Source organism: Armigeres subalbatus, chromosome 1, assembly GCF_024139115.2.
Source record: "Armigeres subalbatus isolate Guangzhou_Male chromosome 1, GZ_Asu_2, whole genome shotgun sequence".
Taxonomy (NCBI): domain Eukaryota; kingdom Metazoa; phylum Arthropoda; class Insecta; order Diptera; family Culicidae; genus Armigeres; species Armigeres subalbatus.
Genome location: NC_085139.1, coordinates 305,615,792 through 305,631,680, shown reverse-complemented (window position 1 = coordinate 305,631,680; position 15,889 = coordinate 305,615,792). Strand labels below are relative to the sequence as shown.

General features: G+C 42.7%; 1 protein-coding gene across 1 annotated transcript; it reads left to right on the top strand.

Annotated features, from left to right (window-relative positions):
• The first annotated feature begins 4,874 nt into the window (after window positions 1-4,874).
• On the top strand, window positions 4,875-7,784 carry LOC134207541 (uncharacterized). Its single transcript, XM_062683246.1, has one exon. The coding sequence runs from the start codon at window positions 4,875-4,877 to the stop codon at window positions 7,782-7,784; it is 2,910 nt and encodes a 969-aa protein (XP_062539230.1).
• Window positions 7,785-15,889: the final 8,105 nt, after the last annotated feature.

Here is a 15,889-nt window from a genome sequence, read left to right as displayed (position 1 = left end):
TTTCGAGTTGGGGTGGTGGGGGCAATATGTGCCACCAAAGGAAATCGTTTCGAAAAGCGCTGAAAAGCTCAAAAAACATCGTTCAAATGTAGTTGACTTATACTAGAGAATGTAACCTTTCATATTACGTCGATGAATGACAAAAAATGCGTTTGGAAATTGTTGGAATGCACTTTTGAAAATGTATTGATTTCATTGTGTGTTCCCGACTATACGGGGCGGTTGTATGTCAATGTCCAGAATACCAATCCCCAGAATCAGTTCCCCAGAATGGTATTTCCCAGAATTCCATTTCCCAGAACGACCAAAATTCCTGTTGAAGAACTGTAATCTCTTTCTAATTTTTTTTGAAAGGTCTAAAATTTTGCGAGTGATAAATACGTTTGGTGTGATGAAACGTTTAGATTGCCTCGCAATCAAATTGTTTTTCCAGATGCCCTCTATTTTAAAATGTTCTCAAGATTTGAGTTCCATTCTATGAGAATACGCAGATACAGCACAAAATGGTTCGATATCTATGAATTGTCGAGATGAACCAAGTCTGGCCAGCATATCAGCTTGTTCATTGCCTTCAATGCCACAATGACCAGGAACCCAGTACAGGTTCACTTTGTTACGACTACCCATGTTTTGGAGTGACATGTGTTCAGTCCAAACGAGTTTGGATGTGCATGTTGCTAATTCCAAAGCATTCAATGCTTTTTGACTGTCAGATATTAGCATTAGCATTAGCATTGAGCAATTCGCACAAATTTGTAGGTGGTACAAGCCAAGACTATTGTACGAGAGTACCATCACTTTCATCCGTTACCACAGATAATGATTTGGGACTAATCACAACCTCTTAGATGGAAGCGATGCACTTTCCAATAGTCGAGATCTGTCCTGGCCACGTCCTTGCGAATGCTGAGGAAGGGGAAGGATGGTTAGTTGGACACCTACTTAAGAAAGATGCAGAGAACATCTCATAGGTGTCACAGGAGGTTTTGTGATTGTGTGGAAGTGTTGGAGACGTCACCCCGCCTCTGGCAACCATGCCAACTGATGTCTAATACTACGAGACTAAGATAGGGACGAAAGCGTAGCGATAGACAACTACATCCAGACAACGGCAGATAGATAGTTCGAGCAATACAGTGACCACATGCATGGTGTATATTATTCGCAAAAATCTTATTAGCTAGTTAAAATAACATATTTCTATGAAAGTAAAGTTTCCATTACCCATATAATCCAAGTGCTAAATATTCGGATGAAGGATCAATCAATTGAATTCAGTATCAGATTAGAGGGAGATATTTTGCATGTTGTATCCAACTGAGCAGCAATCCCAGTAAAATCTGAAGAGCCGTTTAAAGTGTATCATAAAGTTATACTCGTTATTGAATTAGATCATAACCCTACAGTGAATGCAAGTTTGTTCGAGGGATAGAGTTACCAAACAATCCGAACCGAAATTCTTAAAGCATCACGCTAAAGGAACCGTTTTGATATTCCCGAACAAAACATTAAGAATTTCGCCACAAATGTCGAAAACAAGCACATCTAATGAAGACTCCTACACCTGCGCTGGATGCGATCGTCCTGATACGGCCGACGATATCGTACAGTGTGATAAATACACTGCTTGGTGGCATTTCTCGTGTGCTAAGGTCAACCAATGTTTGCCCATTCCACCGCCGCGATCTACCTCAAACCACACGACGTCCTTGAACCGTAGAGCTCTGCTAGAGATCAGCCTTCAACGGTTGGCAGAAGAGAAAGAGCTACGTAAAAAGCAATTGGAGATCAACATGGAAAAGGAATTTGTAAAAGCTAAGTATGATCTACTGGAGCAGTGTGCGTTGGAAGAAGAAGCTGAGACTCGCAGTGTTCGTAGCAGGATTGAGGAGATTGAAGGTCGATATCGAGAGAAGCTCGTAACCGAGTGGGTAGGCCAAGTAGCAGCGTAGCTCCCTGAACGTAATACGCTCACTGGCACGAAGACTTCTTCTGTTCGTGCGAACATACCTGCCAATGTAAACAGAGACGATCGTTTGCCTGGGGAACAACAAACTGCTATAGATGCAATCAAAACCAAAGAGCCACTCAGTCTCTCCATGACAGCGATTGTAGCAACAAATCGATCAGCTGATGACTTCCATTTAAAGGACAGGATTGTACCAAAGCGAGCAGTTGTTATCAAGCGAAACGCGAAACGAGTAGAAGCTGAAGCACGAAAACTAGCAACAGATGATATGAGTCTACTCAAATCGCAGCTTCAGAAATGTCGAGAAGAATTAAATAAACGATCGTCAGGCAATGCAGGATCTTCAAGATCAACTTCGGACATGGCGTTTGGAGTTGCAGCAACGTAATTTAGAGACACATCCATTGTGGCCATTGCGAGATGCGTCGAATGGAGCAGTTCCCAAAATTAATCGCGTAGGGCGAGACAGTCCAGAACTGTTAGCCCAGTCCGACAGGAATCCCGGTTAGTAACACTCACGATTTCAATTCATCGGACCCTTTCCAAGGCCAGGGTATAAACGAGCAGCAGCGCAGTAGATTCGCGCGCTCAACTAATATTGGTTTAGCCAGTACTCCACAGCAACAACAGTTAAACTGTCCCAGTCAAGTTGCAGATCAATTGCCTTTGGAGGTAAACCGACTGTTGCCGAACTCTCTGGGCACATGTAAGGTGATGCTACCGACCACTCTCTCGAACGCCCGTGACTGAAATAATTTGAGCAAACGTCAAAGTAGCAAACGAAGTTTGTGAAGCTAGTTTAAAATTAAGTAACTTGATTATTTGCAGTTTAACTACGCTATATCTCGATCGTAATAACTTTATTTTATCGAGGTGAACGATTGTTACGTTCAAAATACGTTAATTTCAAATCTATAATACTATGTCTAATTTTACAGAATATTCTCACCCGAGGGAGCAAAACATAACCTCGATTAATGCCCGCTTAACGTGGTGAACACTGAAATGTATACTTCCGTATTTGTGAACATTGTTAAACCTATAATGATCCATAATAATAAATTTACAGCTTTGAAGCTGCCGCACTGGCAACTGCAGAACGGTGTTTGAATCGAAGGGCCACCTCGGGTACGAGAACAAACTTCAAAGATTTCATTTCCGAGACGCCACGATGGAAGATTCCTCGGAAAACAGACACTGCAAGAAGTGTACTAGACCAGACGATGCCGACAACATGGTCGGATGTGACGCTTGTGTTGCGTGGGAGCACTACGGATGCGCAGGTGTCTCCGATTCCATAGCTGGATCGAACCTGGACCTGTGAAGCTTGTAAACTTAAGGCTCAAGCAGCTGCCGGATCCAGCTCGACAGCTTCAGCCTACACATCTGCATCAAGCAAAAGGTCGAGACAGGCGCAGCTCCGTCTACAGTGACGCAGAAAATTTAGCCCGACTTCAACGATGCCTCCGTGGAAATGCACTGGAGTCCGTGAGGAGCCGCTTGTTGCTTCCTTCCTCGGTGGACAGTGTGATGGGAACACTTCGAATGTTATATGGAAGACCAGAAATCCTCATAGACCACATGATCGTCTCACAACAACACAAACATGTAGAAAACCCGTTACTACTCAACGAGCTAGTGGAAAAGCTACCGACTAGTTTAAGCTGCAGTAGAGCAGCTACAAGCAAGCACATAAGGATGTCAACTTGGTGACGTTTAATAGCTTTATATCAAATTAAGTGTGTTTGGCTTAGACCTGTTGATAAATTCAGATGCATACCAAGGGCACCCGAAAAGCAATCGTACAGATAAACAAAGAGAGAAGCTATTTGTTCATACACTGGATCCATTCCACGGGTCTGACGATCAAGTAAAGTAATTCTGAAACCGTACCACAAGAATGGATGGATAAAGGCTGTTCATATTGCGATGCAACCACACATTACATTTTTGATTGCCAACCCTTTAAAGCCATAACCGTCAAAGCTCGATGGAAAGTTATTCATCTGAAGAATCTCTGCAGAACTTGTTTGGTGACGCATCGGAGATGGCCGTGCAGATCAAAAAGAGAATGTGGCAGTCAAGGTTGTCGAGCGCGCCACAATCAACTACTGCATGCTCCGCAGCTAGAACAACCCCATCGCTAGTAACGACGTGCAAGTCCATCAGAACCATCACCAAAGTCACACATTCTCACTGTTCCGATACGTACCTGTGAAACTATTCGGGAATGGCAAGACTGTCAATATATTTGCATTTTTGGATGAAGGGTCAAGTTCAACTCTACTCGATGCCGAAGTCGCCGGGCATCTAGGCATGGATGGACCGTCTTCATCCCTTTGGCTTTCATGGACGGGAAACGTTTCGAGAGAAGAGAAGGAATCCAAGTGCATAAGTTTAACGATCGCGGGAGAAAACTTGCAACAAAAATACACCATCGATAATGTGCTGACCGTCGGCGAGCTGAATTTACCGAAGCAATCCTTCAACTACGAAATTATGTCTGTTCAATATCCACACTTGATTGGGCTACCATTGCAAAGTTATTCCGTACGTCTGCTAACTTCACTGAAAACACGAGAAGAACGAAACGAAGGACCTATCGCCGTCAAAACCAGGTTGGGCTGGTCCGTATTCGGGAAACAATCAGGTAAACCAAAACAAACGAAAAAATCGATCGTTCATCACCATAAAATAATGACCAACCAGTCGTTACACGACGCTATGAGATGCTACTTCGCATTTGAGGAGAGCGCTGTTACGATCAGACCTGCAGCTTAAGAAGAAAAGCGCGCACGTCAAATTCTAGAACGGACAACCGTTCGACATGGGAATCCGGTAAACCGCTATGAGACCGGACTGCTCTGGAAAATAGACAACCCAACGCTTCCAGACAGTTTTTTCCATGGCAAAGGGTCGTTTGAAAAGTCTGGAAAGGCGCATGGAACGTCACCCAGAACTTTCCCTAAATGTACAGCAACAGATAGCGGCTTACATAGAAAAGGGATATGCGCACAAAGCGACGTCTGAAGAACTTCGACGAACAGACCCCCGACACGTGTGGTATCTTCCACTGGGTGTGGTAACTAGTCCAAAAAATCCTGGAAAACTTAGACTGATTTGGGATGCCGCAGCAAAGGCGCAAGGTGTTTGCATCAATGACATGCTACTCAAAGGACCCGATCTGCACGTGTCGTTGATAGCAGTAATCCTTAGATTCCGGGAACGCAGTATCGCAGTTTGTGGTGACATCTGCGAAATGTTCCACCAAATCGTGATTCGACCAGCTGATAAACAATACCAACGTTTTTTGTGGAGAAACAATCCTGCCGAAGAAATCGGCATATACATAATGGATGTCGCCACGTTCGGTGCCACATGTTCACCCTGTTCGGCACAGTTTATTAAAAACAGAAATGTTGAAGAACATGTCGCGGCCTACCCACGAGCTGCCAAAGCTATTATTGAAAACCACTATGTGGATGATTTTCTTGATAGCACAGATACGGTGAAGGAAGCAATTCAGCTCGTAGATCAAGTCAAAACTATACATGCAGCCGCTGGGTTCGAAGTAAAGAAGTTCAAATCGAATTCACCGGAGGTTCTACATGCAATCGGAGAAACAGGTGTTTCGTCTGGAAAGCCAATCAACTGCGACAAGCATATGACGGCCGATCGAGTATTGGGATTGGTATGGGATCCAGTAAATGACATATTCACATTCGACGTATCATGTCTAAACAACCAAATGCTGATTAGTGGGTGTATAACGCCAACGAAGAGGCAGGTGCTTCAGCTAGTTATGAGATTATTCGACCCGCTAGGATTTATTTCCCATTATACCATCCACGGAAAAGTTATTATGCAGGAAATCTGGAGAAGTGGTGCTAACTGGGACGATCCTATCCCCGAACATCTGCTAGATATGTGGTACCGTTGGTTGGAACTGCTAACACACATCAATGAAGTACGGGTGCCACGGTGCTACTTCGGCGATATGCCATCCAATGCCCTAAGAGAACTTCAGGTGCATATGTTCGTGGATGCAAGCGAATCCGCCTATGCCTGTGCCGCCTATGTCGTATTAGATTGTATCGGAGGGCGACGATGCACGTTAATAGCTTCCAAAACTAAAGTGTCGCCACTTAAACCACTCTCAATCCCTCGATTGGAACTGCAAGCGGCTATGATGGGAACCCGCCTTATGCAATCCATCTGCTCATCAATGACGCTCCCGATAGACAAGAGATTCTTTTGGACGGATTCGAGCACTGTGCTGGCCTGGCTTCGTTCAGATAGCCGAAAATATCATCAATTTGTCGGATTTCGCGTTGGACAAATACTCTCGTCTAGTAACATCGATGAATGGAGGTATGTACCCACCTGTCTAAATGTCGCTGATGAGGCCACGAAATGGAATTCTGGGCCAACATTCCACGCCGGCAATCGCTGGTTCTCCGGGCCGGAGTTCCTGTTGAAAAATGAGAAGGACTGGCCTACTGATACTGTTCATTCTAATAAGAGTACTACTTTGGAGGAACTACGTCCTGTGTTCCTGCACCACTGTACCGTAATGCCACAACTCATTGATGTGTCCCGGTTTTCTAACTGGAATCGGCTGTTAAGAGCTACTGCAAACGTGCATCGTGCAATTAGTATTCTGCAAAAGAAGTTAACCTACAACGAAAGATGTTCAGTATTGCATACACGTGAAATTCAAGCAGCTGAAAGTACGCTATTACGACAAGCGCAGGCTCAAATCTATACCGACGAATTGGCTATAATGATGAATGACGGGACAATTAGTAAATCTAGTCCCCTCTATCGTTTGAATCCCTTTCTCGATGCAGATGGTGTTATCCGGATGGGAAGTCGAATAGAAGCTGCTCCAGAGGCGTCATATTCTGCTAAATTTCCTGTAATTTTGCATAAGCAACATCCCATCACTATACTTATCACGGATAGCTCCCATCGACGCCTACTTCACGGAAATAACGAAACTGTGCACAATGAAATGCGACAGTCATTTTACATAGCTGGACTTCGAAATCTAATCAAGAAAATAACAAGAAACTGTCAACGGTGCAAGGTGAGAAATGCAACTCCGAGGGCACCAATGATGGCGCCACTGCCTAAAATACGGCTCACACCTTTTATACGTGCGTTTACATTTGTTGGTGTGGATTACTTTGGGCCACTAGAAGTAAAGGTAGGACGAAGTGTTGTGAAACGGTGGATAGCCCTTTTTACGTGCCTCACAGTGAGGGCCGTTCACTTGGAGATTACACATAGCCTCTCTACACAGTCGTGCATTATGGCATTCAGAAGATTCATTGCACGTAGGGGTGCACCAGTTGAAGTGTATTCCGATAATGGTACCAACTTTGTTGGAGCCAATCGCCAGCTAACGGAGGAACAACAGATAATGCAACACAATAACCGTGAGTGCGCTACTACTTTCACGAATGCATACACCACCTGGCACTTCAATGTTCCAGCTGCTCCACATATGGGTGGACTGTGGGAGCGCTTGGTGAGGTCCGTGAAAACGGCTATGAAGGTAATATCTGACAACACAGTATACGGCAGTGACGAGATTCTGGAGACGATACTTTTGGAGGCAGAGGGGGTTATCAACTCAAGACCCCTGACGTACGTGCCATTGGACGACGCAGATGATGAGGCTCTAACGCCAAATCATTTTCTTTTGTATGGATCAAGTGGAATAAATCAACCGGAAACAGCTCTGGTAGATGAGAACAGTATCCTACGAGATCGCTACAAACTCACGCAGAATATGGTGGATAAATTTTAGCGAAGATGGATACTTGAGTATCTTCCTGTTGACGCGACGTACTAAGTAGTGGTTCGAGAGTGTCAAACCGATTGAACCTGGAGATCTCGTAATTATCATCAATGAGAAAGCAAGAAATACCTGGACGAGAGGACGAGTTCTAGAGGCAACTAAGGGAGTAGACGGCCAAGTTAGGCGGGCGAAGATACTGACAGCTAATGGAATCATCTCACAGTCGGCAGTCAAGCTGGCGATACTGGATGTGAAGCCGAGAAAACAGGAAAACCTGGATGGACATTCAGGAGCTGGGGAAGCTCACGGGGTGGGGGATGTTGCCGAACTCTCTGGGCACATGTAAGGTGATGCTACCGACCACTCCCTCGAACGCCCGTGACTGAAATAATTTGAGCAAAGGTCAAAGTAGCAAAACGAAGTTTGTGAAGCTAGTTTAAAATTAAGTAACTTGATTATTTGCAGTTTAAGTACGCTATATCTCGATCGTAATAACTTTATTTTATCGAGGTGAACGATTGTTACGTTCAAAATACGTTAATTTCAAATCTATAATACTATGTCTAATTTTACAGAATATTCTCACCCGAGGGAGCAAAACATAACCTCGATTAATGCCCGCTTAACGTGGTGAACACTGAAATGTATACTTCCGTATTTGTGAACATTGTTAAACCTATAATAATCCATAATAATAAATTTACAGCTTTGAAGCTGCCGCACTGGCAACTGCAGAACGGTGTTTGAATCGAAGGGCCACCTCGGGTACGAGAACACCGACCATTACCAGAACAACTTGCAGCAAGACAGATGACGCCCAGAGACCTTCCGGACTTGGGATCGTCACACATGCATACACTTGGTTTTAAGTTTGCTATCCAGTTTTAAAACTTTTGTCTCGCAATTCGATGACGAATTTTTGTACAATAGTTCTATAAGGCAGGCATCTCGTGTTCTCTTGCACATTTTTAATAGCACAGATTCGTATGTCCCCCAGACGTTTACAATTCAAAAATTCATTAAACGTTACTAAAAATCCTTTAAGGATCTCGTATTCTTTATCGATTATTATCACGTTATTATCCATATTTCTAAGGGTCAATATCTGACCGGGTGTAGTATATGCTTCATATTCCATCTTTTTAACTTAAGGAACTAATAGATTTAAAACAAGTTCAATGTTATTTGTCATTTTGAATTCATATTCAATAATACTGAATATTTCCGGGCTTATCTCGCCATTACTTGTGCGAAGGAATCCGATATCTTTTGAAATGTTGACTTCATATTTTTCCAATTCGATCAAAAACTGGGTTGGTTCAATGATTTCTAGAAGTACATAAATACTTAGCTACGTGATTATGTGAAAGAATATTAATAAAATATCTTAATAAGTCGAGTCAAGTACAAGACACTGAAGACGACCACACAGTTGTGGTCGAAATACGTATCTGCAAAGATAACGAAAATTAACTGGTGGAATTAAATGGACAGTACTTAATTCGTCTTAGACGGTTTAATACATTCCACTAAACGAGCTTAATATATTTTTCTGAAAATATCTTTATACTATCTGATGGTTGAACTATCCAAAATCCTGATTCTATTAGCTCTGAATCAAGCTAAATCGTTTGCCTGAATGTCGTTCATCACATCATCGATATAAACGTAGAACAGCGTTTTCCTCTGGATCTCTTAAAAATGGCTGGTGCATTCTTCAATCCGAATGGCATACGAAGGAATTCGTATTTCATTTGCCATCGTTGATTGAGAACGCTGTCTTCTCAATGTCTTCTTTCTTCATCTGGATCTGGTGAACACCAGACGCCAGCTCGAGAGTAGTGAATTATTTGCTCATTAATCGTGTTCGAAAACTCGGACATAGGGCATCTATCTGACTTCGTTGTATTGTTCAAGTGCAGCGACCTAAATTCAAGCGAATTAACGAAAACTTAAAACTAAGTTGAAACATGCATTCTTTTCCAGAATTGCCAACTGGCTGGTCAGAGTAACAGTCGAAGTTGGTTCTCGTCCCTAGTCCGCTCGGTTCGTGCACAAGTATCTGAAGAATCCATTTTCTAAGATACCAATTCCAGGCTGATCTAGATTAGTGCGATCATTAAATTGTTCTAGTGAGCAGCAGTTAGTTTTGCCGCTAACTCACTAATTTTGTTTTTTTTTATTCTGACGTGCACAAGCCATCTCTGAGTTTTACTGCAAATTTGGTTTTGAGCAAAATTTTGGCTTCTGCTAGGGAAACCGCTGTATTGATCACGCCGTGTGCGGGTCCCTTTAGTCTCGTTCTTAAAAATTTCAATAGATCCGGTTAGATTTTCAGCGTCGCCGTTAAATTTATCTACCAACTTCAAAGCAATCCCCAAATCTATTTTAGGTGCCATTATTCCGTTTTCTGAATTTTCTTGCTCTTCATGTTTGTTTTCCTCGGTTCTTGTTCTATTTGAACGGTACTTCCCTTTTCTTTGGCTTAGTGGTCCAGCAGCCTTAGTGATTCCAACTTCCGGAACGTGAAGTTGACATCGTCCATCATTATTCGGCTTTCAGTCTTCATTACCGCCGTCGCTGCAACCTGATACACTGCCGATATAATAGCCTTTTTGCATGGAATTCTTCCATGCTAATCGCTATTCTTTTCTGGGTCAGCCGGTCCCAGTGTGCCATTTCTCGCTCAAAGAAACTGCAACACTGCCTAATTGTCTCTTGGTGTATATTCGGTCGGCCAACCTTCAGCTGTTTAGCCGTATGTAGATCACCTCCTCATATATATTAGATTCTTTGATTTATTGTCCCATCACTTTCACACTGTTCAATCAGCAGTGCTACTCCCGCCCGAGTGCACAACGCGACCGTTTGTGCCGCGTGGTGATTTACCCATTATTCATTAATCATGATTAAATCTATGATTAATCACTAATGCTCTGATGTAGATCACCTCCTCATATATATTAGATTCTTTGATTTATTGTCCCATCACTTTCACACTGTTCAATCAGCAGTGCTACTCCCGCCCGAGTGCACAACGCGACCGTTTGTGCCGCGTGGTGATTTTTGTTTTCGTTCACATTGGTCGTTGGGGCAATGAATGCACCCACCTGATGGTCACTCTCTATTTGTCTTATTACAAAGGAAGTGAATCACGCTAGGTTAGTGATCGTTGAACGTTTTGGCGTAAATCCGTGCTGGTCACATAGTCCGTCCGGGGACTATGCATTCGGATCAAAAACTTCTGATACTTCTTTGTTCCCGACCTTAAGCCATTCCTATAAAGTTAGCAGTGCCTGAGCATCAGGTTGCTAAAGGGAGATTTCAGTGTACACCGAAGTGTATTGAAACGCATAGCTTTGGAGTCAGAACAAGACTGTCCTGGTATTGGAACCGAAGTTCCTTATATTTGGGTTTTCAATCGATTATTACAATGTAAGTACATATGCCTAAAAGAGATAGATAGATATACGCCTGGGGCGGCGGTGACAATATTAATATTTCGGCAATAACTTATTTGGTAAAACATGAGCCTTAGCGCGTCGTCCAAACGGACGACCACCAGCGAGTAAAAGTGCAATCAGCAAAACATGTGGCGCACTGCGTACTCGAGTGCCTCGATGCAAACTGCTTACGCATGTTGCACCGAGGCCATCGTTCGTACCCATGCGGACCTAACCTATTCTGTTATGATTCTGTTGTGACATACCATTCTGTGTGTTTTTATCGCTAACGCTGATTGATGGAGGAAAGATGTTTTGGGTCGATGCGTGTATAGCACATGTTTTTGATAGTATTTTTTTATTTAATTTAATCCTACTTTAGTATAAATAATGTTGTTTATTTTATCATATAATTCCTTGAGGTTAAAGAGAACATTGAACAGTTGAATAGCATCTTTTGTTTTAAATACTGACTCAACTGTAATGTCATTTCTCGATTGATCTTTACTTGTTTATTGGTTTTTGTTACGAAATTGTCAATTGTTGAGTTAATTAATCTTAAATCATCTGCGTTGAGGTATCCAAAATTTATCTACGGCATTCCAACGTTTCTGTCTCTTGGAATGTAAAATAGTTATTAAAAGTTTATTTCGTCAAATTTTTGGTGGGTTCCGAGCATCCTGAAGGAAGTTTCCGAGTCTATTGAAAGGAGGCTTCCGAGCCTCTTGAAAGGAGGCTTCCGAGCCTCTTGAAAGGAGGCTTCCTAGCCTTTTGAAAGGAGGCTTCCTAGCCTCTTGAAAGGAGGCTTCCGAGCCTCTTAAATTGAGCTTCCGAGCTTATTGAAAGGAGGCTTCAGAGCCTTTTGAAAGGAGGCTTCCGAGCATCTTGAAGTTGGCTTGTGAGCCTCTTTAAAGGAGGTTTCCGAGCCTCTTGAAAGGAGGCTTCTGAGTTTTTTTGAAAGGGGGCTCGTATAATAAGGCTCCAGATCTCTTGAAATGAGGCTTCTGAGCTTCTCGAAAAGAGGCTTCTGAGCCTCTTGAAAGGAGGCTTCCGAGCCTCTTGAAAGGAGGCTTCCAAGATTTTTGAAAGGGAGGTCTTAAAATAAGGCTTCAGAACCTCTTAAAATGAGGCTTCCAAGCCTCTTGAAAGGAGTCTCCCAAGCCTTTTGAGAGGGGGCTCTTATAATGATGCTTGCGGTGCATTTTATGTATCCTGAGGAATCCGTGCCTGCAGAATGAACTGAGCTGGAATCGGAGGCAGATATTCGGGAGAGAACGTCAGCAACGACGTTCTTTTTTTCTTGTATATCAAAATCCTGCTCGGCTAATTGTAACTTTCTTTTTACTAATCTGGTATTAGATGTTTTAAGATTACGTGCATACGTGAGAGCTTGGTGATCGGTGTAAAGCATCAACTTTCGACCAAAAAGGTATAGACGTAAATATCGTGTTGCCCATACTACTGCAAAGAGTTCTTTTTCACTAGCGGAGAAGTTCTCTTCGCTTTTCTTTAAAGTTCTCGATGCGTATGCCACTGGCCTGTCCTTACCGACGACCCCTTGGGAAAGGACCACTCCGCTAGCCAAATTGCTAGCGTCTGTGGTCAGAATAAAAGGTTTTGTGAGATCAGGGTATGGTAAGATATCGAGGAGTAAGTTCCATATTTTGATCATTACGCGATTGAGCAGTCAAGGGCTTTGTGATCTTGGCGAAGTCACGAATAAACCTTCTGTAGTATTTCTAGGAATCCTTTCAATTCCTAGATTTCACCCCTTTCAACGAATCATCCTTTTTTTTTAAATTCACTCAAAAGGAATGAAGATGGCATCAGGTCGTTTCTGAGATCATTGAATAATTGTGGAATAAGCCCAATCGAGTTTGTTGCTGTTTTGATGACCTCTACGGCGGCTGTTGTTACTGACTTAACCGTTTTTTCTACTAAGAGTTTTGCTGTTGCTGGGGGTATTGATAATGCTCCGCACAATACCGGTGAGCATTTCTGTGACGTTGCTTAGGCTCTCGAAGTTTGGAAGCATCTTATGATTTGCCACTAACGTGCGGTGAATGTTCTCTGAGCTTCTTTCCATAGACATTGACAATGTATTAAGGTTTAGTTTATGGGCGAACTTTTCCTGGCAATCATCGCAAAGAGGCAGCGTAACACCTATTCGTGATTCCGTTGGTTGGTCGGGTACATGCTGCGTGAAAGGTACGCTTGCAGAATCCGTAACAGCGCCATTAAGTGATTGTCACTTTGCACGCAATTTCTTATTCCACACTTCATGGCATATGAAGTTTTGTACTGTTTCCGCTACCGCTGGAACCGTCACACGAGGTTTACAATAACGACTGAGGAATAGGCCGATCCCCAGTCCTCCTAGATGAACGTGATATAGAATAACAACCGTACTCACTGAATTTTAGACTTAAACGGGTTTGAGGTTTTGTGATTCGTCAAACTTCTAACTTATTACCGCCTTATTACCCATAATTGCAACTTTTTAACCGTTTTATGTTGTTCGGCCATTAATTACAGCAAAAGCTAACTGAGCATCACATGTCTTACTACTGCGGTTCGCTAGCCCACGGTCGCCATATACTATAGGCTATATCACGGTCGCCATATACTAGGCCACTGTTTTTGCACCTTCGCCAATCGTCGTTGGTTAACTTTAACTTTTGCGGATAGAGTCTGTCCCTCAGAGGCTTTATTGGCATTCGTAGATGATTCCTTTTTGAAACTTGACCCACCCATACTTGACTTGTTCCCAGATGATAGGATTTCTCGCAGGGTAGGGTACGAATTGGGCTTTCTCAAGCCTTTCAGTTGCTCTGATTATCAATTGCAATTGAACTGTTTGTTTCTACTGCTCCATGATTTATTATTGATATTACCTGGTTTGGATAAGATTCAGCTTGGGTGTGCAGAATAATAAGTTTTTCTGCTTTTTTATAATCGTTTTTAAATGAAGTTTTGTTTATTCTGCACCTTAGTTTGGGAACATACAATGTTCAGTATTCGCCAATTTGAACAACTTTTATGCTAAATGAGACTCGTTTGATACACTTGATTCACTGATGCGACGCTTTCTTCCGAATGGAGTCCATATTTGACTACTCCTGTTGGTGTAAACGTCATTTAGGTATGCGATCAAGTGGCTTATGTTGTCTGTAGATGCCAGCTTGCTTGTTTGCATCATAAAGGCGTTTGGAATTGGGCCACTCATCATCAGTTGACCCATGCAAAATTGGTGAGTTGGTAGTGGCTTGTTTTTGCAGCAAGTTTGTGATTTCGTATGGAAGCGACACACAGGTTCGAGCTGCTGGTACCACGGCATGTTTAGCCTTGGGTCCTCCAGAAGTACCTGCTCCTAAGCATTGTACTGAATCCATCATGGTCGTTTGGTAGGCGTTGCACTGTATTCGTTGATTCTGCATCTGCGCCTCAAAACGGCTGCAAATTAGTTCCAGCAATGTATCCGGTGCTGCTTAATCCGATTTCTTGTGTTAGGTTGCTGAAGTTCAGCATGGCCCCGGTTCCATAGTTTCTTTTTAGATGGCCTCAAGTTCAACCAGGTGATCGTGATGGGAACCAGTGTTTACGCCACGGACATTCCGCCATAGTTCTATCCGAGATGTCCTCTGCCCAGTGTTGTAAAATGTCATTTGCATTCGTTTGTATAATTTTCCCAGAACTTTTTTTAGTAGTTTGCCATTAACTATCAAGTATGACGAACTTATACCGCTTAAATGTGGCTACAACTTTGTCTAACAAGACATTGCTGTAAATATGTAATCTGGGGCGTGGGAGGCAAAATGTCATTCAAATGACATTATGTCAAATGACACGTGACATTTTGGAGAGATTTCACTCTCTAGCCTCAGATGTTATATTTAGATCAATGTACCCTTGGACAAAAATATAGCACTACTCAAGCGTTATGCGTACATCTAAATTTTTGAAGTAAATTTGGCTTATGAAGAAAGTTATGAACAAATTAGGCAGATGACATTCAGATGACATTTTACAAGCCTGCCTCTGCCTTATTACACTTATACACTTGTTACGAGTGCGTATACTTTATGGCCGCGTGTTTTTTATACTGTTCCTGGTACACAACACGACGCCGCGTAAGTATTCAGTTTTGTCCTCTCTGGAGCCACCAAATATCGCTGACGGAAGGACCAAGATTTTTTTGTGTAAAAATCAGTGAGTTTTCCTTATTGACGGAAATATCCGCACCTGTGTCGATAATATATATCCTTGATACCATCAACAAGCGGATCAACGCCAGCTTTAGTGACCATTGATTTCGCAACACCTGCTGGAAAATTTTTGTGATATGTAGGGGAATGTGTCCGCGGAAGTGTTGGATGGCGTGCTCAATCTCTCTTGGATAGCGTTTTCTCTCATCCGGTCCACCAACGACCGAGAGAAACGACAGGCTCCACTTGACCGCAATAAAAGCAATAAGCGATACAAATAAAAATGATTTCAAATTTAATTTCAATAAAATGTATGCTTCGTTACATAATCATAGCAGTGCAAAATTTGCCGTCTGGATGGGATTTATGTTGGATATTTTCTGGTTTGCAAAGTCTCACTGGAACAGATTTGATATGCCGTTTTTCCTCCGAATTGCGTGCATCATGTAGCAGCAAGCGAAGATAG